Source organism: Corvus hawaiiensis, chromosome 5 (assembly GCF_020740725.1).
Source record: "Corvus hawaiiensis isolate bCorHaw1 chromosome 5, bCorHaw1.pri.cur, whole genome shotgun sequence".
Classification (NCBI taxonomy): domain Eukaryota; kingdom Metazoa; phylum Chordata; class Aves; order Passeriformes; family Corvidae; genus Corvus; species Corvus hawaiiensis.
In genome coordinates, this window is record NC_063217.1 from 37,501,296 (window position 1) to 37,529,251 (window position 27,956).

The window sequence follows — 27,956 nt, forward strand, 5'->3', positions numbered from 1 at the left end:
GCCTGTCCGCCTGTCCCCGCCGCCGGGCCCGCGCAGCCCCTCCCGACCGGCGCGGCCCTCGCACGGAGACGGGCTGGGCTCGTCGCGGCGGCGGTTGGAGCCGAGCTGGCACAGGTAGGGGCCCGCGGGTGCCGCGGCGCCGGCGGACGGGCGGCACGGCCAATCGGCAGCCGGGGCTCCGGGAGCGGCCCAATGGGGCCCGGGGGCGGCACCCGCCGGGCCGCGATCGCCCGTGCCCCGAGAGCGGGGCCGCCGTGCCCGGGCCGGGTCCCGGCGCCGCTGCGCGCGGGGGGGAGCCGGGAGGAGGGCGGCACGGCTGCGGAACTTCTCGGGACGCGGTGTGGCTTTAGGCAGCTTCGGCCTTCGGCTCCCCGGGGTTGCTCTGGGCCTGCGGGACGGGCTGTGCCTCCACCCGCCAGCTTGGTTGCCCGGAGCCAGGATTGAAGGGCTTTCACGTTACGGGAGGGACCAGCAGGCCTCGGTTGCAATGCATCTGCGATGAACGAAGCTTCAGCTTCGATAAGCTTGCATCGAAGGAAGGAACGTTATCCCGTTGGGATAATCGTGGCTGCAAAGCAGCAGCTGTAGGGCTCAGTTACCATGAAGTGGAGAATGTTTAGAGTACATGTTGCTTTTTGTTTAATGAACTAGAATCCAGTACTAATACAGCATTAATCTAGATTACTTTTAGCATCCTATCATGCTTGTCAACACTGCAAAAGAATTTATTATGCAGTAGCAAAGAAACATGAAGGAGACATAATTTGAATTTAAATCAAGACTGTGATTGTAACCAGACAGAGCTAGAGAAGATCAGCGATTTATAAATAAGCGTGATGTTATTTTTACTGTGGTAGTTACTACAGTCAAGAAGATATTAAGAGGTTTCAATTACTAGATAAAGCTACATTATTGGAAGTTTGAAAACATGCGTTTGAGTGGTCTATTGAATCTGAAGATTGAAAATTTATGTTCAAAATAATTTTAAAATACAGTTTTTGACACCATTACTTAAAAGGCTTTATAACAATGGATTTGCTCATCTTGTATTCTGAGTGGGCTCTGAAAGCATTCATTTTGGATTACTACAAAGCTGAAAGTAATTATGTGATTGGGAAAATTATACGTGTTCTAACAAATGGCCTATAAGCTGGTGAATAGCTGCACAAATAGAGCTTGTGGATTTTCAGCCACTGGTTGTAGAATGGTTTAAATAGTGTCTCATTTTGTTTCTTCTGTGAAATTTCTTCAGTTGGTCCTTAAAATAGCAAATATATTTTTTAATTTTTTTTTTTTACATTACAGAAAGGCTTTTTATACTATTTCTGCAGTGATATTCTCTGTATAAGTATTTTCCTTATTCTCAAGGTTTTATGTTATGCTACTAGGTAAGAAACCTTGAAAAGATATTTATTCTCTTGTTTCTGAACACTCTAAATCCTTACTGCATTATCCCTGAAGTCATTAAACTTTGTTTCAGTGTCAGTCACAGCCTCGTCTTGTGTGCTACCCAATGTATTTTTGCTTCTCCTAATGTTTTATAGCACTTCATTGACTCTAAATAAAGTATTTTTATTAAATTTTAAGGGAAGTCTGAAGATTCCAAATGTACTGAGGCCTGAGGTTTCTTAACTTACATAGGATATAGATGATATTTGGTACACTTTGCAGAAGCTTATTGTTAATTTTGTAGCTCTTCAAGCATGGAAACTTTGAAAAACATCTTCCAGGTTTTTTTATGGGCTTCGTTTTCAGTATTTCTTCAGTTGCCTTGTGAAGACTGATTACCTGGTCAGCATAACTTTGATAGAACTCATTTCTATCTATTCAGATTGGTCCTAGAAGTTTACATACGTGCCGAGTCTGTCTTAAAAATGTTTACGAGTAACTGTCTACATTTAATTTGGATTTTATGTCCAGCAGGCTCGCAGATGGGTCAGGGACTCTGGAGGATTGCTAGAAACCAACAATTGCAACAGCAAGGATACAGTGGACAAGGCTATCTTACCAGAGAGCATGGTAGGAGGATACCTGCTAACAATGTTTCCAATACGAGCCATCGCAAGCAAGCCCAAGGAGGCATTGACATCTACCACCTGTTGAAGACAAGGAAATCTAAAGAACAAGAAGGATTCATTAACCTGGAAATGTTGCCACCAGAGCTTAGTTTTACTATTTTGTCATACCTGAATGCAACTGATCTCTGTCTAGCATCATGTGTCTGGCAGGATCTTGCTAATGATGAGCTCCTCTGGCAAGGGTAAGCATGAAACAAAGAAGGATCACCTGGACATAGTAAAAATTATTAGATTTTATATTTGTCTCAGTAAGTGCTTTTTGTCATTCTAACCTTAGCAAAGGTTTCCTAAGTTAAATGATATTGACACAGAGGAAACATATATCATTTAAAAATGTGTTATTCTGGATTTCTAATTAGTATGGGCTATTACTGAAGATTACAACATATACAAGTGTGCTTGGCACAGGTATACATATATTATCATATTATATATAATATACATATATTATTATACACCTGTTTTTTGAGCTAGCATGGGGAAAAGAAACAGGGGCTTGTCTTCACTTTTGTATTAGCTAAAAGCACATCTCAAGTGTTTGTATCATTACTTCTCTGAACTTCAAACAGATGTCTAGCTTAAGCAAGAAAACCTATTCAGCTAAACTTCCAAATGGCATGGAATGAGAACTCATCTACGATGCTTGTAGCAATTTTAGGTGTATCTTTTTTGGAAGATGGTTATGGAGGGAAGAAAGAAAAGGTCTTTTTTTCTCAAGTGAAGTTTCTTCAGCCTAACACTCAAAACACATTCATGTATAACATATGCAGAATTTGTATGTCTGGGAAATAAATAAAGGAACATTCTCTCAGATAAAATAGTGTAATATCAAAATGCAACTAACATTATATTCTCTGGTATTTTATGTTTTACAGCACTAGGAAAGACTCATGAAATCATATTTATCTTTAGAGTAGATGGTCAGCAGAACTTGTAACTTCTTTCACAACATTTTCTTCTCCCTTAACAGACAGTATTACTACTATAGCAGTTGGGTTGCTGTTCAGGTTGTTTATTTTCCTTTCATTATTCTCTACATCTCTTCCTTCCCTCATCTATTTCCTTAGCCTGCTGCATTTGAATTAAGCAGCTTCCCTTCCTATCAGGCTTTTGAACCTACAAAAAGGATAATGCAGTATAACTTCTTAGTCACAGTTGTTCTGCTATTCGGGACTGTTACATTGATAGGAAACAGGAATGTTGGTGAAGGAGATCAGTAAGCTTCTAAGTTTATCAATATGCATTGTATTGTGCTCAGTTCTTGGTATCAAACCCACCCAATATGCACTGTATTGTGCTCAGTTCTTGGTATCAAACCCACCCTAAATACAAATAAATTCCTTAGACCAAAGCTTGAAGATACTAGAGCTTCTTAGTTGCGCACACTATATATTCTTACCATATGGGGGGAAAATACATATTTTTCTTGAAGTTTATTCTGGGAAACAGTTAAATCATTTTTTGTTAAATCTTTCCAAATAATACATTCATACCACATTTCATTTGGTAATGAAAATGTGTCCTGATTAGCGATAAATAAAAATCTCAATTTGCATAATCTCTGTAAAAATCTTCACTATTCCACACACATAAGGGTGTGTTTAAGCTTTGGCAAGTACTGTGGTTGCAGTTCTGAACTTAGTCCAAATAAGACCCAGGTTCCTGAACTGAAAACAGAATATTTGCCATGTCTCCAAGTGACTACCTGCTGGGTCCTAAACATTGCTCCTGATTAGTTACAGGGCAGATGTGTTGAAGCAGAACTACCAGTTCAATAAGGAATCTAAAGTGTGCGTAGAAAGTGAAAGGTCATTTCAGATGGCATCATCAAAGAAACTGAGATGAGGGATAGAAACTGATGAAACTGAGGAGTCAGGGTGGAATAAAAGGAAAAGAAGCTGAAAAGTTATAGAAGATAGAGAGTGATGGGGCTGGATCTAGTCATTAGGATTGGCCAAGACAAGAGGAAGAAGAGTTGGGTGAAAAAGGACAGATGGGGAAAGTGCTGAATTAATGGCCTAATTTTGTGCAGATGTGGTGTCCAATTCACTGCACAGCTGGGGCACAATAAAAGAAACAAAATGTTTTAATCCATCACAGTACAGCAAGAGAACAACTTCTTACTGTTCTCCAGAGTTCAGCTTCTGCCAGAGGTCTCTGCTGTGTGGTTGTCATGATGCCACCTACTGGGATATGTTTTGAGGTTGCACTCAAAGACCAAAACCTCTATGAGGAGAAAACATTAATCATATAATTGAAGATTTTAGAAAAACACATGCAAAAGACTTAAAAACTGTTACAAGCAACCTACTTCTAACTTTCCCTATAGTTTGAGTATTTAGCTTTGCCGTGTTGATTACATTTTGCTTCTGTAAAATCTGTGAAATTCAGAAAGGAATTTTTATAATAGATTAATTCTATTTTCATAGGTTGTGCAAATCCACTTGGGGTCACTGTTCTATATACAATAAGAATCCGCCTCTAGGATTTTCTTTTAGAAAATTGTATATGCAGCTAGATGAGGGCAGTCTCACCTTTAATGCCAACCCTGATGAGGTAAGTGAACTGTTGCTGACAGTAATAAACAGTTACAGTAATTGTGATTGTTGTTTTTTAATTATAGTCATATAAAAACAAAGTTTGAATAGGTGTTTGTTTTACTGTAGGGACGGTTAATACTGAGCTACAGCTGTATTCTGGTCTTTTTTTGAATATTTTACCTGTGCACATCATTTACATGACTTGCCTCTTAAGTGCTCTGTACACTTCTGTGGATGCCATAAATTCATAACCACATATTGACTTTGGAATGAGGCAGATATCCTAGCTGAAGAGACAGTGGTGAATTGTAAGAGCATAACAATATGCTTACATAAATAAAAATGCTAAAATGCAGAGTATGAGTTTGGTTCCACTTCAGGCAAAGCAGGATGAGGTATAAAGTCCATTTACTTCTATGACAATTAGGTTTTCTTGTAGGGGATTTTTACCTATTTCCACTATCAAGGAGCAAATCTTGAAATATGAAAAAGATGTGCTGCTGAACTACCCTGAAGATCAGTTTGATTTAATTTCTGTGGGTGTTTGTTGTGCATAATCTTTCCTTATAGAACAACATAAATTTATCTTAAAAAAAAATTTGCTTGTCAAACTGAAAGGTTTTGATTTACAAATTCATGTAACTAACTGGAAAAGTCATTTTCTGCTTTCAGTCTGTCACCTTTCAAAGAAGAAAACAGTTTGAGAGTAGACAGCTTTTGCCTGGGAGATAGTTAATGCCCAAGTGACAGAGAGAGTCTTTGTGTATAAAACCAGACTCCTGCTTCATGTTCCCTAGGAAAATAGAGTACACAGTACTGAGCAAAAATAGCATTAACTTCCTGCATATAGTTACACGTATACATGGAAGTGGTAATTGAATAAATCTGAAGTACAAAAAGGATTGTGATATGAAAAGATACGCTTCTAGAAGCAAGTTTCACTCTGCTGATATGATACAGGAAGTGTGAACTTGTGACCATGGGGTGAAATAAATAAAGCAGTTCTATGAATCATTGAAATAATGTGATTTCGTTTAAGTTCTTGCTTTATCTCATATTCTGCTTGATTAAGAGACCATTACTTTTATCAGTCACAAATAGAGTATTTTGTAATTTCTCTGGTAGAACTCTGCCTTGAACTCTGATACAGCAGCATCAAGACATCAGCACCTGGCCACTTGAGTGATTAGTATTGATTTTCTGCAGAATTGTCACAAATCTAGTAATAAATGTAAAAGCTTTCAAACAAAATGCAGTATTTAGGTAATTTACATGTTTTCAGTAATGTATCAAGTATATTGGTCGCAGCATTGTCCATCCAAATTTTTCTTTGTATTTCAATTTGCTTTAACATAATTTTTCACTTAACTATCTTAGTTTATAATGTGCCATTATATTTTAACTTTTTTTAAAGTAATCTTGGTATGTTTAAAGCATTTGGAACTTTCAGAAAAGGCACTTAATAGAAGATTCATTATTTTTAAAGGAAATTAAGATCTGGAAATTAGAGCTAACTTACAGCATACCTAAATTAGGTATTAACTTTATTATGCTACTCTTGGTTCTTCATTATGGTTATATTTTACAATAGTAGTACAAACAGTCTGCTTCAATGAGAGACGAGAACCTCAGGGTATCTCCTAAGGGCTCTGTTCCTCTCTCCCTGTGGAGCACCATAGCCTGGTAGGAATCATTCAGGGCCTGAGTTTCAGGACACTTCACAAATACTATTGCTTTTACTGTTTACGACTGTGATATTGGCAGAATTATTATTATAAGGACACTGTGACTGGAATATATGATACGACATTCCACTATTACAAATTGTGTCTCCGAATTTCCTGCCAAACTCTGCTTTACATTTGATAACAGACCTGATCAAATTACTATAAAAATAGGAATACTTACAGCCACAGGAGCAAGATTCTCCAAAGGACACCGCCCATGTCATGAAAATGGGTAACCAGGCTCCACAGCAACAGCTCCAGAGCTAGCGGTGGCTCACGGGGTAGGGAAGAGCATCTACACACTTTGTGGTAGGATTCTCTGGTTAGCCATTGTTGTGTGCATGGTGTTGTGATATCTGCTGTAATTTAATGTGTTGATTGTGTGCATGAGCTTGCATAATTCATAGCAGGTGCTCACATTCTGCTGAAAGGATGTGCCTAAACATGTGACACGTAATCTGAAAAAAAATCCTCTAGTGCATGTTTGGGTTGGGGGTTTTTTTTGTTTGGTTTTTTTGGGGTTTTTTTTGGTTGGTTGGTTTTGTTGGGTTTTTTTCATATGGCACCACCATTGTAGCCAAGATTTTGGAAACTGTTTTCTGTTGTTTCTTTGGAGAGGGGGGTGGTTTAGTGTTAGTATTAACACTTGAATATAAATATTATGTTGTTTAATCTGCCTATGTGGTTTCTGCTGTATTTTATTTTAAAGAGTGTATGGTGTATGTGAAATGTTTCTCATGCAGTGCTCATTTCATCTTGTGTGCTTATGACTCAGAATTTGTAAGCAACCAGAAGTTAGTTCCCATTGTTTCGTATCCAGTTTCTAACTCCCTATAAAACATTTTATCAAATTCATTACACGGATCAATGCTATGTAGCTAAAACTGAAACTGAAGGTACAAACAAGAATCGTTTGGTCAGGAAAGAAGATCTATTTTTTTGTTTCATCCTTAATGGTTCTAACTGATCTATTTAAAAGCATTTATTTTTATGGAATCTGTACTATACCAAAACTGTCTGTCCTCAGTGAGGTCAGGATTTCCTTTACGTAGCATAATAATAAAGTACAGTAAGACAGTGCTTACACTAAGCCTGGCTTTCCACTCTTCTGATTGTCTCATTCACTATAAACTGCCCTTAGTTTTTGTCAGGGAGGTCAGGTTTTTTTGACCTGTTCCTGGTTATAAATTGTTAGCCACTTGTATAAAGCTACCTTACCTGCTAGTCTGTAGATGATGGAATGTTTACTGTGCTGTGTTTCTCAGCAAGTTTTTTTGAAACTTATCCTATTTTATAGTGATCTACTAAGCAAGCCAATTTTGAGATGCATTGATTTATCTGTCTGAAGAATATTATGAGTATGCGTATGTTGTAGAGGAAAGATGTTCTTTTGTGTGATTTATAAAAAAAGTTGGAACAGTGAGCTGAAACCTTTTGATAATTCTACATTAAAATCAGTGGTTTAATCTTGTGGATTATTAGTTATGGATTCTGTGTAACATGAAAAATATTTCTGCGTTCTACTTGCAATTTCTGCCATCATAAGTTTGTATTACCGAGACTGTATTTTAAAGACATACAGTGAAAGAGACACTGTTTGAAATGTATATTACATATTGTGACCACATTTGTCAACAAATGACTTGATTCGTAACTTAGTAAAACAATCATAAAAATACGTATTATACATCTCATCCATACTGTGCATTTTGTTCCAGAAGATGCACCAGTAAATATATTAAGATAGTGTACTTCCCTAGAAACATGGGAACAATAATACCATCCATGTCTAATTATTATTTACGAATAATGTTGGTGTTACCTAGAATCACCAACAGAAATTGAGACCCTGCTATACTAGATACTGATTCCAAAATTTCTGTGCCATTAACTTAGGATGTGTCTGGTTTGTTTTGTATGCATATCTAAACAGAGGGGTCAAAGGCAACTACGAAAGTTTTAATGTTGAGTGCTGTCCTGAAGTGCTCTGATAGTACTCTTAGCAAAGAAGAAAGTCAATGCAGAAAGGAAACCAACACTGAAAAAGAAAAGTTTTCCATTTTAGATATCTTGGATGGATATAAACAAATGGAAATTGGAAACAGGTAGAAAGCAAGCAAGGAGTGTCAGTGCTGTAATACGTTGGTAAAACAAGCATTGTGAGCCTGGAAAAAAAAGAAGCAGCTGTAAAAAAATAACATACCAAAATACAACAAATGGCTTTTGTTGTTACTATTAGTCTATTCTTAAAATTGGTTTTTGCATATATAATTTAAATCAACACTTCCATACATTAATATTTTATCCAGAGCTGTCTGAAATTCAGAGATAACATGCTTGCCACAGAGGCAAGGTAGGCAAGTACCCTTAAGTCATCTTTCCTAATTCTCTAATGCTAAGAGCATTATAGTGCTCTGAATCAGAATTTAAAAACTATTGTATGTGCTCATTCTGCAATGTCTCCCGAGTGTTAAAAAGGCCTCTTCAGACCTGATAGATCATGGCACAGAACAGCCTACTTGACTGCAGTCAAATGTTTCCTAGGAGAATCACCAGCTGACTGATGCATAATCTTAGCATAGGTTTCAATAGTGCATAGAGCTACTATTTCAGCTAGTATATATGCCACAAGCGACCATTTTAGCTATCAAAAGTGATTTATTTGAAGCAGGGGTTCTGAGAGGTTTTCAAGGCAGTATTTACAGTGTTATGAAAAGCAGATTCAATGACATGCTGTAAATCTTGTAAATAAATTTCATTTGCTGTGAGACAAAATTTAAGAACTTAAAAGAGAAATTGAGCTTCTACTGTTGCAAAGTATTTTTGATAGCTTAGGATGAAATAAAAAGCAACTAAAAACAATGGCATGTGGTGAAGTATATTTTATTTATACCGTTTGCTTGTGAAGGAGTTGAGGCAAATGCATTCACAGAGAAAGATATTGTCAAGTGTTATGTGTGGTGGGGGAAAAGAGGGAATTAGAGATAGAGAATGGTAATGCAAAGACTTTGTAGCTTATTAGATGGAGATCCTACATTGAGTTGCAAGCTAGTGCATGAGAAAGAAACTGGGGCATTTTCTGTCACAGAGAAACCAACCCATTGTCTGTCTTAAAAAAGGTATAATTTTCATCCTGCCTCTTCTATGCCATGCCAGCTGTTTTCTGGATATGTTGCAGAAGTGTTTGTTAATTGCAGCACAAATGCTACTCAAGATTTCCTTGCCAGGCTTCAGTTTGTATAACCTTAAGCAAACTCTTATTACTGAAGCAAACACATAAATCTCATTAAATCAGCATATATGTAAAGGAGACATTCTGCTGCTCATCTTATATAAGTTGCCAAAATCCTTGTTGTTCATTTTAATCTCCCATTTTTAATTTTTTACTTACTTCTGGTTCAAGAAAGTACTTAATGTTATGTTGTCCATCCATATTATGGACAAACTTAAATATGATCTAATTTGGGCTGAAATGCAAGCCTGTAGAGCAATACATGTTACATTGTCATCCTGAAAAAAGATTTTTCTTAAAATTGGGGCATAACATTGCTAGATTTTTTGTTTTACCTATTAAAAACCTTTATATTTTTATTTATTTTTGTAAGACGTTATTTTAACAAAATAGATGTATGTTGATAAATGCTATTTTCTATAAATATATAAGCAAAAACTATGGACTGGTAAAAAGAGCTAGTTAATACTACAGGTGTTTCTTCGCTTTTAACTTGTGTTCTTAAACATATATTCTAACTATTTTCCTGCTTGATGCTACTAAGACTTTGCTTCACTAAGCCACTTCACAAAGTGTTCCAAACTTCCATCAGTCCTTTATTTCTTTTTCACACAAAATTCAAGAGCACTGGGAAGTTTAGTTTATACACTGAATGACAGCTTGCCCCTCCATCTTTATAGCTGTAATGTAAACTAAAAGGGCAGACTTACAAAATATTGTGAAGTTTGATATCAGAAGATTTATGAAAAAATATTTCAGAAGTATTTTAAAGGTGATTTAGGTTGTGGCCTTGGTACATTATTCTATGCAGAAATGCACTCTCCTACTCATTTTACATTTCAACCTTATGCTATAGTCAAGATATATTGTACTTAAGTGTTGTAACACTTCTTTGTAACAAATGCTAAGAACTGCTCCCAGCCCCTGCCAAATTGCATCAGAAGAACTTGGTTAGTTATTCTTAGGTTTAAATTTTTGCTGTTGAAAAATGTGAACATTTTTTAAATCCATTAGTTGGGTTTTGATTTCTGAGATTGTAAGGAAAATAGTTTTATGCTTTGGGATATTTCAATGACCAGAGAGAATCCAGAATATCACTGAAATACTTTAAATTTGTTGTGTTTATTCTATAAGAAATGTGTGCTTGGTCAAAGTGGAAAATTCTGGAAATCATAATATGAGTATAAATTATATGCAATTCTGTATTTTTAAACTATTTTTATGTTAGGCATAGTGTTCTTATTTATGTGTATGCATATTTATATATGTTGATACTTACCTATGCTTTGAAATCAGCGTGCTTGTGTTTATTTGCATTATTACACATTTAAACAAATGCATTTAATGCATCTATTTGAATGTGATACATTGTATACATGTGAGAACATTACTGTTTTAATGGAAGATGTTAAAGACTAAACATATTATGGCTAAGATTTTCTTATTTGCAAAAGTTACGAAATTACCAGTTATGGTCCCTGCAACATTTTAAATACTATTACAAAAGTATGAAAAGCAAACTACGGATATACGCTGTAAAGAAATTATTAAAGACCTGTCATGCTCATTATGGGGTTCATAATTTAAAATTTTCTACTATGACTGTATGTAAAATCTCAACCATAACAATAAATTGTTTCTTTGCATTTGATTTATAACTTTAGAGTGTATTCTGCATGTGAAATGTGGTTTAGAGGAGGAGGAATCATTCTGAAAAACAAATCAGTTAATTCGTAGGACTACATTCCTACATTGTGAAGTACAATACTTGTTCCTAAATACATTATGAAGATTAAACGTATTTATATGTACATGTATTTTATCTCAGGGAGTCAACTACTTTATGTCCAAAGGCATACTAGACGATTCACCGAAAGAAATAGCTAAGTTTATCTTTTGCACAAGAACACTGAATTGGAAGAAGCTGAGAATCTACCTTGATGAAAGGTAATTCAAATTTCTCTTAAGATATTTTCTGTTAATTTTCAATGTACAGCCACATTTAGCAATATTTTGAATGTAGAGATGCAACTTCAAGGATGTAAAAAGGCAAAAAAATGCAAGTAGGTAATGGTTCTGCTAAATCTGAACAGTTAGTTCAAGTATTTGACTGTAACACTATTACGAATCTTCAAAAACACCACTTATAAATAATAAATCTCACATCCTCACAAAATCTTACATAGATATTTTGCTGCTTTTTTTGACTTGAGGTTTTTTTTTCCCCTCTGTGTGCATTATTCAGAAAGAGTAGTTATCACTTTATCAAGGGTTGATAGCTTTTTAACTAATGTTGAGTCATCTAACCATTACTTGGTTGCCTGATGTTTCTTGATTGGAAGTTGCGCACACCTTCTGAGATGGAAGGGAGAGTCCTCTTGGAGACATCAGGAGCTACAGAAGGGAATACTCTGCCTGCTGTAGCGTGCTCTTCTGTCTCCACAGTGCTTTTTCATGCCATCATGTTGGGGTGTGGCAGTATCATGAAAGAGAAGGAGAATAGTAACTGCACCTAAATAGGAAGAACAGAGGGCCAACAGCAGTTCTAGCAGGAATCCTTTCCTGGTTCTCATCCTCTTCAGCCTGTACTACTAAAGGAATAAAAGGAGTCTGTAGTGTTTACCACCACTGACAGTCCTGTGCTGTAAAACTTCAGATTTATCAATTTTTTAGACAATACTAAAAAAAACATATAATGGATGAGATTGCAAGTTAATATTAGCAACTCCTACTACCATATATCTGCCCTTCATAATTAGAGCATAATCAGATACTAAAAATAAAAACTACTTTTCTAAATGCTGAAACTCCCATCTTAGTACTGAAAGGTAAAAATCAGGTTAAACATAGGAGAATATTCTTCAAATTTGCTTCTAAATTTTTTTCAACTGTCTTTTGCACATCTGCTAATATAGGTGTGGTCTGAATCTTTTAGATGTTTCTGTGTTCAGTGGAAGACACTTGAGAACATCACACCCTGATCACTTATGTGAGCAAATTCTGCCTAGCTGAAGCCTGGTTTTAACAAGATACTCCTGTTACAATTTAGACATCAAAATGTGTGGCACACATGAGTCTGTTCCCTTTACTGTCTTTTTTAGTGGTTTTGTCACTTTAAAGGAGGCAAAGCCTCTATGTAGACTTTGAATATATGTATAAATTTTGAATTCTGGTTAATGTGTGGTTTTATAGTATTTGGCTACTAATAAGCAAAGAACATGTGTTTATATTATCTTTGTACTGTTAGTGATAATTTCACCTTTCAGAAAAAAACAAAAGCTCATGCTATTCTAAAGCTTTAATTTTTGTTTTTAAAATCTGCACATTTTTGTATTTAAACAGTTAAAAGAAACTTTTCTAATACTGTGGGTTTTCATTCTACCAGGAGAGATGTTTTGGATGACCTCGTGACGCTGCACAACTTCAGAAATCAGTTCTTGCCAAATGCACTGAGAGAGTTCTTCAGACACATTCACGCTCCTGAGGAGCGTGGGGAGTACCTTGAAACTCTCATAACAAAGTTCTCTCACAGATTCTGTGCTTGTAACCCTGATTTGATGAGAGAGCTTGGCCTTAGCCCTGGTAAGCAAAAATGAGTAGTGGATCAGTCTTTATACTTCTGGACGATGCTGATGTTTCTGATAGCTCTAAAATCAGCACCTAAACAAGTATTTCTGAAAGTACAAAATGGTTCAGTTTAGAGTCAGCATTCCACTTGGGTTGAAAAAAGAAAACAAAAACCAAAAACAAACGTACTGATTCTTTTTTAGCTGATTAGTTGGGTTTATTTCCGTGTTATCTTTCCTTCATTTTTGTCTGTACTTGAGCTTTTTCCTATTTCTGAATTTCCTCTTGCAGAGTCTTACTTAACATTTTACCTTGTGGATAGTCTCACAGAAATGAAAGGGAATATTAGGCCATAATCAAGTTAACAAGCATTTCTAACTGGTTGGGGGAGGCAGTTTTCAGCAGTGGAACTGCTTACATATTTAGAAGATAAGCTTTTGCAGGATGTTGTCTTCAGTTTACACAAACTTAAGAATCTGTTTAAATGAAAATACATAAAGCCCTTAGTGGCTTTTGGATTATGTAGAAATACTAAGAGATTTGTAAATTCTCATTTGGCAGTGTGCTGACGTTATTACTTTGAAAGTTCCATATTAAATTTTATTTCACTGGGATACCCTTCTGAGTAGTTGGATGTATATGTGTGTGTGTAGGCAGGGAGCAATACTTTCAATGATCACAGTTTCTTTTTTAAACTTTTTTTATTTATTCTCTCTTGTCTAGATGCAGTTTATGTACTGTGTTACTCTTTGATTCTTCTTTCGATTGATCTAACAAGCCCTCACGTGAAGAACAAAATGTCAAAGAGGGAATTCATCCGAAATACGCGACGAGCTGCACAGAATATTAGTGAAGACTTTGTAGGGCACCTTTATGACAACATCTACCTTATTGGCCACGTGGCTGCCTAAAAGCACAATTTGCTAGCACTTAAAATTTATAATTTTCAAAAATTACATCAATTCCAGATATTAATTATTTTGTAGAGATGGGGGTTATTTTAGTGCTGGTCATTCTAACCTCTGTATGCAATCAAAGTTTGTGTGTATAAGTGTGTGTATGTGTAAACTACCTTTTCTATCTATTTACTGTAGGAACAGAAGGAATTTTTTTTCATAATTTTTTTTTAGTTTTGCACAAAACAATGCCATTAGTCTGACACAGCCATTTATGAATGTTAAACTGACATTACAGTCTAAGCTGACAAAGTGGTGAATTTGTGCGTTAGATCTGCTTGAAACTTTAATAAGTTCATTCTTTTTAGAATACCATGTAATGTGTATATATTTAACTAAAGAGATTTATAATCATAATTATTTTATTGTAAAGTATTTTAACTAAAATTTCTCCTTTTATCTCTTAAATTAGTGTTTGACTTCCATTTGCATTTTTTTACAATGCTGACTACCTCAGATACCTAAGTTAGAGGAACATTGGTCTGAATATTACAATAAAGTTTATTCTAGGAGATGATAGAACACTTGTAAAATATCTAAGCTGGTATTTTATACTGTATTTATTAACTTGAGTTAGCATGTTGCCCACCTGCCATTCACTCAATTTTAGAGATTACAGGCTCTATTTTAGATGAACCCTGATGCCATACAGGGGTAGCCAGGGGAAATCATGCAGTGTGCAGAGAGGCTTATGTGATTTACGTACATAACCTCTTTTGCAGATACTAGTTTTTGGGAAACAGGGCAACTACAATCACCTATTCAGCGCAGTAAGCAAGAAGAAATCTAAACAGGGAAAGTGGCAGGAGTGACCAACATGTTGCTGCTTTCAACTGGTTCCCTCAGTCTAGAAGTGTCAATGATGGAAATGCCTTGGCAAATATATACCAGATGACTCGTTGCTAAGGCTGTTAAAAACTGACGGTGCAAGATTAGAGCAGTGACTGTGCAGGTTTGGGGAGCTGTTTCAGAGTCAGATACTGAATTACTTTCTAAAGCTGTCATGTAGCTAGATTTTAAACAGTTCTAAATTTATGGAAGTACTTCAAAAATTACTTGGTCAGGTTGTGTCTTGACATTTTCTGAAGTGTGGGGAGTATTAGCAGTGCAACTGCTGTGCATGTGCAGGAATTGAATAAGGATTTGCCTAGTTTTTGTTCAGACAACTCACAGAGCAGAGCTTTTTTTAAATTTATGTAACATGCAGTTGAAGTAAGAGCTGCTCCTGATTATGCTTGTTTACATAATATTCAGCTATCAGTAGCATCTGGATACATTATGGTAACAAGTATATTTCTTCTTTTTCCCTACCGTACCATGAGGTGAGGTGGGAAGGTATTCTTAATCTGTGAAACAGAACTAATCTGAATTGAATGCAGGAATGACGCCTCACAGCCATGCACTTTGCCTATGCTGCTGCTTTCTGTTTGGCACCGAGGGAGTGTTGTTTTAGATGTGAGAAGAGTCATGACAATGACAGTTCATACAAGGCCTACATAAATGATGGGAGGAAAAAGATGTAGCTATTACTGCTATTTCAAGTGTTTATAGCTCTGTTCCACAAACAGAAATGCATGCAAAAAAAGTACTTTTTTATTACATTACATTTAATCCAGTGTAAATGCCATTGCACTTATGTAGCACACACAGCCAAAGCCAGGAGCCAGCAGTACTGCGGCCATATTCCAGACAGGTTTACAGTATCACTTGCCTTGCTCAGGATAACTACTCCTCACCCTGTGTTGTTTCATGTGTTTCAAAAAGTCCAAGGATGTGTTCTGCAGCAGTCAATTAATCTCAAACACAAATAGTACATGGTACAGTGGGGAGCTTTGTTTAAGGCACAGATATCTGCTCCTGTGTTACAGGGGCAAAAAAAAAAAAAAAGGAAAACTTTTAGCATAATTTGTAAAACCAGCAATAAAGGACAAGTGTCTCTGGGGTCCTTAAAGTGATCTTAAGTGGAGACAGCAGAATATAGTTTTCTAAGAAACACTCCTCAAAAGTTACACACTTTAAAAGAAAAATTCAGTGAATTTTGAAATTAGAACTCTTCTTATTAGAAAATATTTTCTTCTCAAACCACAAATGCAGAGCAAGGCTTAATTCTCTTCTGATTTATGTTTAGGTTGACATTAGTGATACTGGTTTTGATTTTGCACTAATAAGAGAGTATGAATTGTTAGTCTGCATTTCTCTTAAGTTCCAGTTACCCTGATACAGAGCAAAGCCTCCAGGCAGACAGAACATGTTTTTTTCTGGAATGGATGAGTACATCTATTAGCAAGGTTTAGAAAACTTGAAGGCCAGTGTAGCAGCCAAGAAGATAAATTAGAAACAGGATGATACAATTCAAGTTTCCATAAGACAAGTCCAGGGGAAAAGAAAACAAAACCCTAATGACATGCAGATAACAGCATGTGATCTTCACGACAGGATTTTGAACAGTGTTAGAGGATTAGCACCCAACTCATGCTGTACATTTAGTTACTAACGCAGAGTTGAACAAAAAACAGCAAACACAACATGCCAAGTGTGAATTCCCTCAGAGGCAACCAAGAAACAACTGATTAATATAGACACTTCTTCTGTCCTTTTTCCAGTTTGAGTCTATCTCTAAAGTGGCTGAGAAGGAATTTTTTGCATTTTAGCAATCTAGACTTTACATGAGGCTACACAATTTTCTGTCTTAAAAGAAGAAAAAAAGTTCAGCCGGTGTAATTGTACTCTTAAAAAGTGAGAAAAATTCTCTTGGTTGCCCTCCACAAACTCTTAAAGTTTTGGACAGCATCTTCTTCAATGCACTTGGTGTCTCCATGCACATTTAAAAATAATGGTATTTCATTGATCCAGGTGTCACTAAACGATGTGATGTGGAAATAGCTACTTGATCAAGCACTTCAGAAGACTTCTGTAGAGGATCTCAAGTCTAATTACATGAGCATGATCATGCTTATAACTACAAAGTGATTGCCAAGCTATTGTGACTCCACCACTGCATGTCCTTTGAACTTTGGCCATGTGGTGTTGCCTTAACTCTTAACTGTATGCACTGTACACAGTGCTGAGGGAAGAAATGAGCCTGCAGCCCATCCCCCTGCACACACTCGCTGTTCTGGTCCTAAAAGACAGTGGAATTGTTCTGAATGGCCATTTCTAAAAGTTTGGTAACTTCAGTATACACAGATGTGACAAGGAAAATTGTTTTCATGTCAGGGAAAATGAGTGGCCCTGTGTCCATGGAAAGTGTCACACTAATGCAGGTCATGTTTGCCTTTATTAAATTCTGAGGCTCTGATTGCATTTATTGAAGGAATATGACATATATTAGACATTCACATGGCTTGCTATAGACAGGATCTGATATTATCTGTTTTCTCAGACTCTATTTCTGTCTAGAATACTTTTCATTCAAATGCTAAACAATACATTTATACAGCTTTGACTTTTTAAAATAAAGCTGCTTCAACATACAGAAGCCCAAACAAATACAAGTTTGAGACATGCTTGTCAATTTTGAAGCAAGTGAGAAATTTGCATTCAGGAAAAAAAATTCAATTTGTTCTCTTTAACCTTTCCCTTCCACCCCCCACATTGGAAGAAGAAAAAATGTAAACCGTTTCAGAAGACAGCTTTAAGAAAATAAACTGACTAGCTGGACAAATAAATGTTACTATTTCTTCTTCAGTATTCTGCAGTTTATTAATGCTCTTAACATAAACAAGTTTACCAACAGGAATTGCTCTTTTTTGAAGTGGTAATAGTTTTGTTCTCTGTGTAAGGATGTCATTGTGCAATCTGATATTGTTTATTGTTCTGTTTTTAGAAAATGAGTATTAAGTATTTAAACAAAATTGAGGTATACCTACTTGATCATGTTAAAACATCAAAATTATAATAAGTTTAGGAAAGTCATATTTACTTGCCCTTTATTGGATTAGGATTTTTTTTTTCTTCTCAAATATTTCATGGATGTATTAAAACTAATGAACATTAGGGCTGATGACTTGTTCTCTGCCATTGAAAAATCTACCACTCTAAGCTCAAAAGCACCATTAAAGTGGGCAAAGAACAGATATAAAGTATTTCCTGTGTCTCACATCGGCACATTATGGTTTCATTTTGCCTTAAAGAGAAATAGAAACTTTTATAATCTGCATGTAATCGTGATTTTAGTAAGATAAAATTTTACGTGGTACTCTATTATGAGATGTTCAAAGTTCAAAATTGCCATACAATACTGTAATTAAATTGTAATCAAATAGCTAGGAGTAGTTACAGAAGTGTGTATGTAAAAAACCTAAAAGAGATCACATTGCTCCATCGTCACCTCAGTCTTTTTGCTAATATTAATGTTAGTAACTTTGCAGTTTTCCTTTCTTATTCATATAAATATGCTGAGAGAAAATATCTAAATTGAATACTTCCATTTCCCATGTGAAATTCATTTGCATTAAAAACAAACTTTCTGCACTTAAAATTTTAGAAAAGCAAAACCCTTCAATCCATTGAAAAAAAGCTCTTAGTTTTCAGTTGTGTGGTTCACTCATAGACCTTAATAGAGAAAACAAGCAAAAAGCACTTTTCAGATTCCTAGCAGTCCAAAAAATGCATTTTCTAAGCTTAAAAATACTCAATGTGTTCCTTACAGAAATCAAGCGTATTTTTGTAAAGCAATATGATCAGGATACCAGTTATTTTCAGAGAGAGTATTCATTTGTAAAAGTTAGCTTTCTTCTTGGCAGTGCTGGAGTGGAATGTTGGATTTAATTTAAAATGATTAATGAGATTTTGTCAGACTCCCTGCCTTTACCACCACTGCAGTTTGTCAGCACAACAACCTGGGAAACCCGGACGCCACTCTGTCGCCCAAAACTGCTTTCCAGGAAAAAATAAACCCAAGTAACTAGTGCCAGGTACGTGTCAATGGTATTGTCTTTCAGCTGTTGAAAGTTTAAGCTGGGACATTTACACATTCTGAGGAAGTGAACCTCATTTGTTATTTCAATAGTCTGTTTCTGACAGTGGAGACCAGTATAAACTTAAATTTTTAAGTTTTTAAGAGCAACCATAGCCATTATTATTAACCTTATGGGAAATCCTATAATTCTTGCAGAAGAGAAATACTTTAAAAGGGACAAAATATGTACTGAAGCTCATTTAGCTAATATTTTCTGGAGAAAGATCATCTATTCAACCTGTATACTGTATTCTGTTAGGAGGAACTCATCATTTGAGCACTATGCATGCCAATAGGTTGCTGAGTGGCAAGGAATGCTCTCTTGGACTTGAGGCAGATGCATCAATGTGTATGTGTATGGTAAGAGCTAAAATCTGACAAGTTTGCAATACTTTTCATGTATGAGCATAACATAAGCAAATTAGTAATTCTTTTGAAATGTAAGGTTGATATTGAAAATTATTTACAATTTGTCTTCTTTGCTTTCCTTGTGGAAGTTTGTTCTGTTGGTCTACAGTTTGAGCATTGTGTTTTCTTACACATGAAATACACAAAGACTGAAAAGATTATTTCAATTTCAAAAGCAGCCTTTCCCTTCTGAGAAAACATATGTCTGCCTGTGCTGTGCAAGTCCTCCTGCAGTCACATAATGCTGTATCAAAAAACTGACCTTACATTCACTCGTATGGACCCCTTTATTCACCAGTTCTATCCATTCATTCAGCAGGCAAAAAGTCCTGCAGGCTTCACAGAGATGTAGGTGGTGAAAAAGAGTTTGTACTGCTCTGCTGCACCAGGCAGAGCACACCCCTTTATGGGGCAGGATAGCACATGTATTCTTTGCATTACTTTTATCTTAGCTATTTCTTACCGCAGGGAGCCACAGTTTCCCTGTCTTCATATCAAGAATTCAGACTAATTGTCATAATTATGTGTAACACAATTGAACTGAAATATATTTTTATAACTGGAGAACTTCTTGAGTTCTGCAGCATTAATCACCTGCATGAGAAAACAAAAGAGGAAATCACAGGACTTCTTTACAAGTGCTGAAGAAGTGAACTTCTCAGCCTGCTTCTTAGTAACAATCAAGATGCTGTATTTTTTCACATTAAATGTAACTTCTTGTTTCTATATTCTACTTAGGAATTTATATCAATAAATGTACTTGTTACTGTTCCACACTGTCTGAAGTCTGACAGTACCATTTCTGATTTTTACTAGCAGAAGCTGACTTGGGGTTTTTTTCGCACAGAATAGTAGGAAAATTTAAAGTAAGTACTCAACATTCATCTATCAATGCAAAAATACAGAAAGAAGTGCTTGAATCTTTTTTCCCTATAAATAAGGTTTATATATGTAATAAAATACAGAAGGCACATGACTAGTAATCACCTTTTTTTAAAATTCTTTTTCAACTTTTTAAAAGTAAAATATTATTTCCCTTTCTTGGTATTAAGTGTTCACAGTGTGCATAGTGCTGCATAACATACTGAAAATCACAGCACTTCAAGGGCTAATTTGAAGATGTAAATAGATATAGATATTATTCTGGCTCCCTGTATAAGGTAGATTTTTTTTAAATCATAAAGACTCTGAAATGTATTGAAAATTCTTTTAAATTAGTGATATTTAGTAGTATTAAGTTAAATTGTCAATCATAAATCAAGATTTATAACCTGAGTCTAAAGACTCAAATTAGTAAAACAGAAAAAAGCAAAGGAATTTCTCTTTGATAAGACTCCATTAAAGCTAAAATTTGGTTGGTTTTAATGCAGATCAAGACAGAAGTTTTGAAAAGGTGAGATTAGTGGTCTCTGTAAGAGGATACCTGGTCCCAGATATATTCATGCCTCATCCTCCCTCTTTCCTGCAGTAACATAAACAGCTTTTCTGTCCTGCCCAACACCTCTGAACCTCTCCACAGCTGTCCACAGGGAAGCTGAGCAGTTTTTCTTTGCAAACTACACCTCTTGCCCCCAAATTAGTAAATAGTGTGTAATCTTGTTATTTTTAAAATATAAAGTGTTCTGTGTAATTTCTTCACGGTGGTTAAATAACAGAAACAAGAGAAATTAGCAGTTACGATGTACTCTCAGTGAGTATCAATATTTTCTGAGTACAGATAGATCTATTATACAAAAGCAACAGAAGAAGCCCATGTTGCAAAATGTAGTTTTATGTCAATAACTTCACTCCAAAATCATCCTCAAATTGATTTCATGAATGCTAATTAGTGATCTCTAGACTGTTTTAGAAGTTGCTCACCACATATTTGAGCTAAGACAAATATGAGATAATACTAGGAGAAGCTTATCTGTGTTTTCCTTACCGCACACCTAACAAGTTACACCCTAGAAAAGTTACTGCCCCACCTCTGTCAAAAGCAAATTGGTAACTGAAGGGTGGAGAGTCAGGATGTGATTGCATTGGAAGAAGTAAAGACTTAGAAGTATCTTTAATGACTCACCTTCTAACAGAGCCATGGTCTCAATACACTGTTTAAGGTGATAGATGTCACTGTGTTATCAATTGAAACAAAGCAGTATCCTCACATCTCCTTGGATGATCTATTCTCAGTAGAGACAAGAAGCCAAAAGCAGGCTGAGACTTTGGAGGCTTACTACAAGTAGTGCTAGTAATACTGTTAGTTCATAGAAGTAGTGGCAAAAAGCATTTAACCTCAGAGAAAAGAGAAACAGTAAAATTCAATGACGGTAAAGGAGATCTGTAAAATAAATAGCGGAGTCCCACCTGTACAGGTGTAGCAATATATTGGTGTAAAAGAAAAGGTGTAAAAGTACCCATTTGACTTCACCCCCGTCGTAGCCAGTTCTCAGTATGCAGGCGTACCACATAATGCAGCAAAGGAGAATTTGTGTGTTAGTAGGCTGATGAGATAACCTCTCTGCTCTGGCAGGCACTTCTCACAAGCAGTCTTTGGCGAATCAGTAGCATTGTAAGACCTTCTGGAAAGACATTTGTCACTTGCCATATGACAGAGTTTAGAAGGAATACTCAAAGGCTGAAGAAAGCCCAGATATGGGGCAGACGAGGTGGGGTTGTTGATACTGTTGGGCATATGTATTGTATACATCTATCCCTCTTTCTTCCTTTTTCACTGTCTTCATTTCCACAAAAGCTTGTTTATAGTAGTCTTAACAATCATTAAGCCCGGGATACAAAAAAAAAAACCCAAAAAAAACCAACAAAACAAACAATCTTTGAGAGTAAAAAGTGTGTGAGCTTTCACAGTTTTTCCATAACATTAAAATCACATCAAAATTAGTAAGTATTTACAGAGTCTTCAGATATTATTTTAATTATTGTTATTTATTTTATGTGCTCTTTTAACTGGAAATTGTCAGTTAATGCATTTATCACACATTGTGCCAGTCTTACACATCACAAATCAAGGCAAGGTTATATATTGCTATGAAAAATAATACATTGGGTCCAGGAGGATAAAGCTGTGACTGACGAAGCATTCGCTTATATGGTGGTAAACATAAATAATTACATGAATATGAAACTGCCTTTAAACAAGTAAGTGATCCAATCCATTTTAAACACAAGTCCTTGAAGGGAAGGGGTCTTAGATGTAAGTCCAATCCCTATTCTGCTGACCATACATATCTTTAAACACGTTCAGTTTCTGAGAAGGCAATGATGTAATTTTCCTACTATTTATGTCTCTAAGACCCAGTCAGCTTGGAAGGTCATCGCCAAAACCCACTCCTGACACCAGTAATATTTGGCTTAGGCTCCTTATAGGATTTGTTTTAACAGAAAACAACCACGGAGTGAAATGACCCAATATCAAGTTTATTCTTGATAGGAAAACTTACACAACAAATGTAGTAATTTTAAAAAAATAAAATTATTCCTGACAATAGCTCCATTGAGGCAGTGAAGTCATAATGTCTTTCCTGGGCAAAGCCAACACTCTGATCCTCAATTTTACAAGTTTGTTTAACAGGTTTTAGCAGTTGGGAAAAGCTCCTCTTGATACTTTCTCCTACAGCGCAACTGCTGCTCTCTGTGCGTTGTTCCCCTGGCCTTCCTCAATGCTCACTATCCAGAAGAAGGAGCCACAGTTTTGGATCACAGCAGCACAAGAGCAACACACAGTTTCTGCAGTACCAACCAGTCCTCTCTTTCAGTGAAACTCCTAATTTACACCAGCACAAAATATGTCCTTCTCTTTTAAGTCCTGAAACTTAATTATCTTTCTCCTACCTTGATACGCAACTATTCTTTCTGCATTGCTGGGATGTTCAGACCTGTTGCACCCTTCATTCTATGGATTCCTTGTTCACACAGGTCCTTTTGCAAGAAAAGGGCTCAGTGTCAGAAAGAGAGAACACAAACTCCATGCTGTGCAGAGCTCTTGTTATCAAAAGATCATTAAAAAACCAGAACAAAACAACACAGTGCATTTGCAAGGACCTATCCCTAGATACAAATATGTTTCAAATTAAAGACTAGAAGTGACTGCAACATAAAGAATACTTTGCTGACTAGAAAATCTGGTTAACTCATGTCTTTTATGGAGCTGTCTATTGCATGATATTTTAAAGTGGCTAAGTTTCATGTTTTTCAGCCACATATTCTTGAAATTGTCTCTCTGACTGTAAGCGTAATAATTTTTCGACTTGCTTAGACACTTTTTTCTTTCTCTTTTCCAATGTTTCCCTTGCTAGTATTAAAACATACAACGTAACATAACTTCCTGACAATACCTTCTACTTTTCCACTGTGATTTCCTGACTTGTCAGAATCTTTCTAGATATGGTTTCTCTTAGAAAGGCTTATAGAAAAAAAAATTGTAACTACTCCAAAATTGACAGGGTTTATATGTATATATTTATGCCTTGTATATATCCTAGGCTCCTGGTCTGCTTGCTTGCCGGTATGATTGATTGACTGTGTCCTGAAACTTGTTTATAAGAACCGGCAGGCCCCGTATTTGTATAAATCTGCAAACGCCCAAAGAAAACCCAGCACCCGGTGATCTCGCCGTTGGCTCTATTCCTGCAGCCTCAGATAGGAGTACTATTACGGCGCTGCTTACAAGTCATGCCGCCGGGGAGCTGCCCTACCTCCTCCTCCTCCTCCTCCTCCTCCTCATCCCTGGGCTGCCGCGGAGCCCTCGCAGCCGGAGGGATTTGCACGGTCACCGGCCGCGGATGGCGGCAAAGCGAAGCGGCCCTCGGGGATTGCGAGGGCGACCCGGGAAAATTAATCAGCTTGTCCTTGCTTAGGCTCCGAGGAGGCGGGGGATGGCGGGCAGGGGAGTGAGGATGGGTTTTGTTTTTTCTTCTCCTGTTTCAGGAGGGTCGCCTGTCCCCCCAGTGACAACCGCGTCACTTTACAGCCGTGTCACCTGAAACAAAAAAAAAAATTATAACAATTAGGTTGCCTGCAGCTTGAGGAGGCTTAGTCCAATGCTCTATTTATGTTAAAGCCCCGAGTCCCACCCCGCCCCGTCCCTCCCATCTCCACCTGCCAAGGCTCCTGCCGGGAGGATCCCTGCCCTAAACCCCCCCTCCAGGGGTCTTTTCCATGTGGATCCCATTATCATCATTTGCTCCTAGTATAAGGGGGATTAAGGCGATTAGAATGAAAATAATTAAATGATTTTTCAATTTACCCCTTCATGAAAAGGGAAAGAGAGACAGGGGAGTCTACCTGGAGAAGCAGAGATAGGGTTTGTGATGCCCTTTTGAAAGGGGTAACTTTTAAAGGAACGAAAGGGAAGGGAAGGGGGAACCCTCACAACTGTCAAGTGTTTTCCAAACACTAGATTAATGCTGGCCAGACGTTTGTTTTAATGTGGCCCTACTGTTTTCAAATGGGTTTTCCAAACTGTAATTGTTAAGTCTTACCATTGAATAATGAAAGCAAAATAAAACAAAAAAATTCTCCGACGCTTTGGGGTTTTGTTGTTGTTTTGGCGGTGGGAAGGTGAAAAAAATCTTTTGGGGGTGGAGTAGTTTTTTTCTTTGGTTTTTTTTGGTTTTTTTTTTTTTTTTTTTGGTTGGTTTTGGTTTTTTTTTCCCCTGTTACAAGCAAAATTCTTCTATTTCATCATTTGGAATACAGCCATAATCCTGATGAAAGGATTTAAACATTTAAAAACAACAGACGGCTTTTAATCTGATAAAGATTTTAATCTTTTAATCGTTTCGTCAGCTTCTCTTCTTTTTCAATGAAAGTGCTCTAACAAAACTGCTTATATATATACGCACACAATCACACTAAAGCTATGTGTTCATTTAGGTATCTTTATGAATCCGTACCTCAATATTTACCGTTTCCGTTTGCACGGATAAAATTTAGAGCTTAAATCCTCACGTGAGAAAAGGCAAAAAACTCAAAGGTTGGTTAGTTACAAGTGCCTTTGCTTTCTTCGCTTTCTTCTTCTATCTTTTTTTTTTTTTTTTTTTTTTCCCAAGGTAACGTTAACATTCCAGAGCATATTAAAATACAGCTGTACACCTGGGGAAATTCGCGTGAGAAACTTTCAAAGACAAAAGGAGAGAGTCTTCCCAAGGGCAATGGAAGCTGCTCTGACGGTCGCGCCATCGGATTTTCCCAGCTGTGCCTCGGTGCGTGCCAGCCCTGCCGCGGGGGGGCCGGGAGGCAGGACAAGGACTGCCGGCAGCTCTGCCTCGCCACAAAACCCCCCTCTGCCTTTGCCCGGAGAGGCAAAGTCACTGCAACCAGTCTGTTAACTTCAAAGGGGCAGAGACAGCGACATAACACACCCCTTCATAGCTGAATTACAACGAACTAAATTAAAATTTTAACCCCCCTGAAAGGACCGCTGCTGATGGAGGAGGAAGGCGAGCCGGAGACATTCAGAAAATGCGAAGTTTACACACCTAACACCTCTGCTACCTGAAGGCACAGCGCCAGAGCGGGTAATTCCTTTTACTAATTACTTGACAACAAGCGGATCAAAAAGAAAATCTTGTAGGAAGGACTTCAGGATCTGTGGGAGAGAATAACATTCCTGTCCTCCCTGCATACCCGAAAATCCTAACAAAAATATTGGGGATGCTCTGAACTCGCCGGCTCTAAACACGTCTGCCCACAGGCACCACTGCGGTTTGGTTTTAAAGGTTCTTCTACAGCTGGAAAATTGCCCTGCGGGGCGCTGTTATTTTTAAAATAGTAGATCTTTTAGGGTCAAACTTAAGTATAGATGTTTCTTTGAATCAGCGAGGAGGGGAAATCCCGCTTGTTGTCAAAAGTTAATTTTCAGCTATTAGAGAAGTTTGTAACTTCAAATATTTTCCTTTCCTCTATAAATGTTATTGGCCTGCTTTCATAGTTACTCAAAAATTTATCCAGCAAATCGAAGACTGAAACCCGGCATTCATTTGGCAGTAACTCCTTTAGTAAATACGTGTTACTACCGCGTAGCGCCCTTTGCCCGCTGGGTCTCGCCACCAGCCCGGCAGTGTAATTCCTACCCACCGAAGCGGTCATTAATGCCAAACCTGCGGCTGCGAGGCGCTTCTCAGTTACCAATAAAACCTTTACTGCGACTCGCCTCGATGCGTCTTTAGAGAGCGCGCTTGTAGGCGCCCGGTGCCTGAGCGCTGTTCTGCCTAATGCCTCCCTTCCTGATCGCATTACCGGCCGCTCCCCCGGTACTATTTATGGGCAATAAAAGCTCTCGCAGGCCCCGGCCCGGCCGGGCTCTCCTCCGGTCAGGACGCGGAGCAGGTGACCGAACCTCGCGGTTTTCCTTTTTCCCCTCTTCAGTGCCAAACAGATAATTCCTCGATTTTACTCCCCTCCACTTCTCCACGGAAGTCACGCATAGAGCCTCGGAGGGGACGTGCCCGCGGTGGCCGGCAGCAAAGGGACCGCGGAGCCGGGCAAAGCCGAGCGGAAGGAGGACGGCAGGCGGAGGGGCCGCCGGCGGGAGCAAGCAGCGCCGGCCGGGACGGGCGCTCCGCGTCCCCGCGCTGCTCCCCCGCCGGCGGGGCCCGTCCCCCCGCGGGGACACGCAGCAGGCGGGGACAGGGCGGCGGCGCTCCCCGGGATGCCAATAGCAGCCTCCCCCGGCAGGTCCGTGCAGTTCACAAAACGACGAGAGGATGGAAAAAGAGAGAGAATGAAAAAACGCACGTATTTTTAAAAATCACAAAGACACACCCACAGAGAGAAAAACTCCCACAACAAAACAAACCACCAGTCCAAACAAAAAGTTCAAAACAACAACAACACAACCCCAACCTACAGAGACCAAATCTCATTTACCTTTCGTGGCCGGGAAGGTTGCTATGGTTCTCCCTTCTGGCGGGATGGGGTCTCCTCGGAGATCCCCGCCTCGTCCTCTCCTTCTGCCCCCTAGAATGACACAAAGCGCGTGTACCCCGCGGCAGCCCCCACGCACACGCTCCCCGCGGCTGGGGCTCGGCCTCGCAGCCGGGCCGGGCCCCCCCGCCCCCGCCATATAAGGCGCTCCGGGAAAGCCCCGGAGGACCCGCTGGTGCCAAGCGCTGTCCCCAACACTTTGGGTCACCCAACTCCGCCTGAGCTCCTCAAACACGGGGAAACCCTCCTTCTCCAGCAACGCGCTGGTGGGTTTGGTGTGTTTTCTGTTGTCGGGGCTTTTTGTTGGTGGTTTTTTTCCCCTGAGGGTATGTACTGAGGCTGAGCTCAGCCAGTCCCTCCGACGTGCTGGGAGGAAGCCTCCCAGCTAGCTGGGGCTCTTCGGTCACCCCCAGAGCCGCAGGAGCCCCAGCCCTGCCGAGCCGAGGGTCAGGCGCTCGGCCGGAGCGGCGGGGTGGCCGAGACGCGTCTGTCTGCTGGGTGTAGGAGACAGGCTGGATGGAGTCCTCCCTTACACGGATATTTGATTTAAGTCTGCCTCCGG

The 27,956-nt window shown here is 38.3% G+C and overlaps 1 protein-coding gene across 4 annotated transcripts; it reads left to right on the plus strand.

Moving 5' to 3' along the window:
- Positions 1-12: 12 nt before the first annotated feature.
- FBXO8 (F-box protein 8) lies at positions 13-20,247 on the plus strand. 4 transcript variants are annotated; one of them, XM_048304576.1, is made up of 6 exons: positions 13-114; positions 1,924-2,260; positions 4,508-4,634; positions 11,406-11,524; positions 12,963-13,159; positions 13,868-20,247. In XM_048304576.1, exons 2-6 carry the CDS (start codon positions 1,932-1,934, stop codon positions 14,053-14,055), a joined length of 960 nt encoding a protein of 319 aa, XP_048160533.1. In that variant the 5' UTR covers positions 13-114; positions 1,924-1,931; the 3' UTR covers positions 14,056-20,247. The 4 variants fall into 4 exon arrangements, with proteins under 4 accessions (XP_048160533.1, XP_048160534.1, XP_048160531.1 ...); XM_048304577.1 differs by having other exon boundaries at positions 15-114; positions 1,921-2,260; XM_048304574.1 differs by lacking the exon at positions 13-114 and adding an exon at positions 1,119-1,388 and having other exon boundaries at positions 1,921-2,260.
- Positions 20,248-27,956: the final 7,709 nt, after the last annotated feature.

Bases quoted from the DNA above. Each gene is read 5' to 3' on its own strand.
- FBXO8 (XM_048304574.1), top strand. The intron at 4,635-11,405 runs GTAAGTGAACTG...ATTTTATCTCAG, and splicing joins TTAATGCCAACCCTGATGAG to GGAGTCAACTACTTTATGTC. The intron at 11,525-12,962 runs GTAATTCAAATT...TCATTCTACCAG, and splicing joins AGAATCTACCTTGATGAAAG to GAGAGATGTTTTGGATGACC.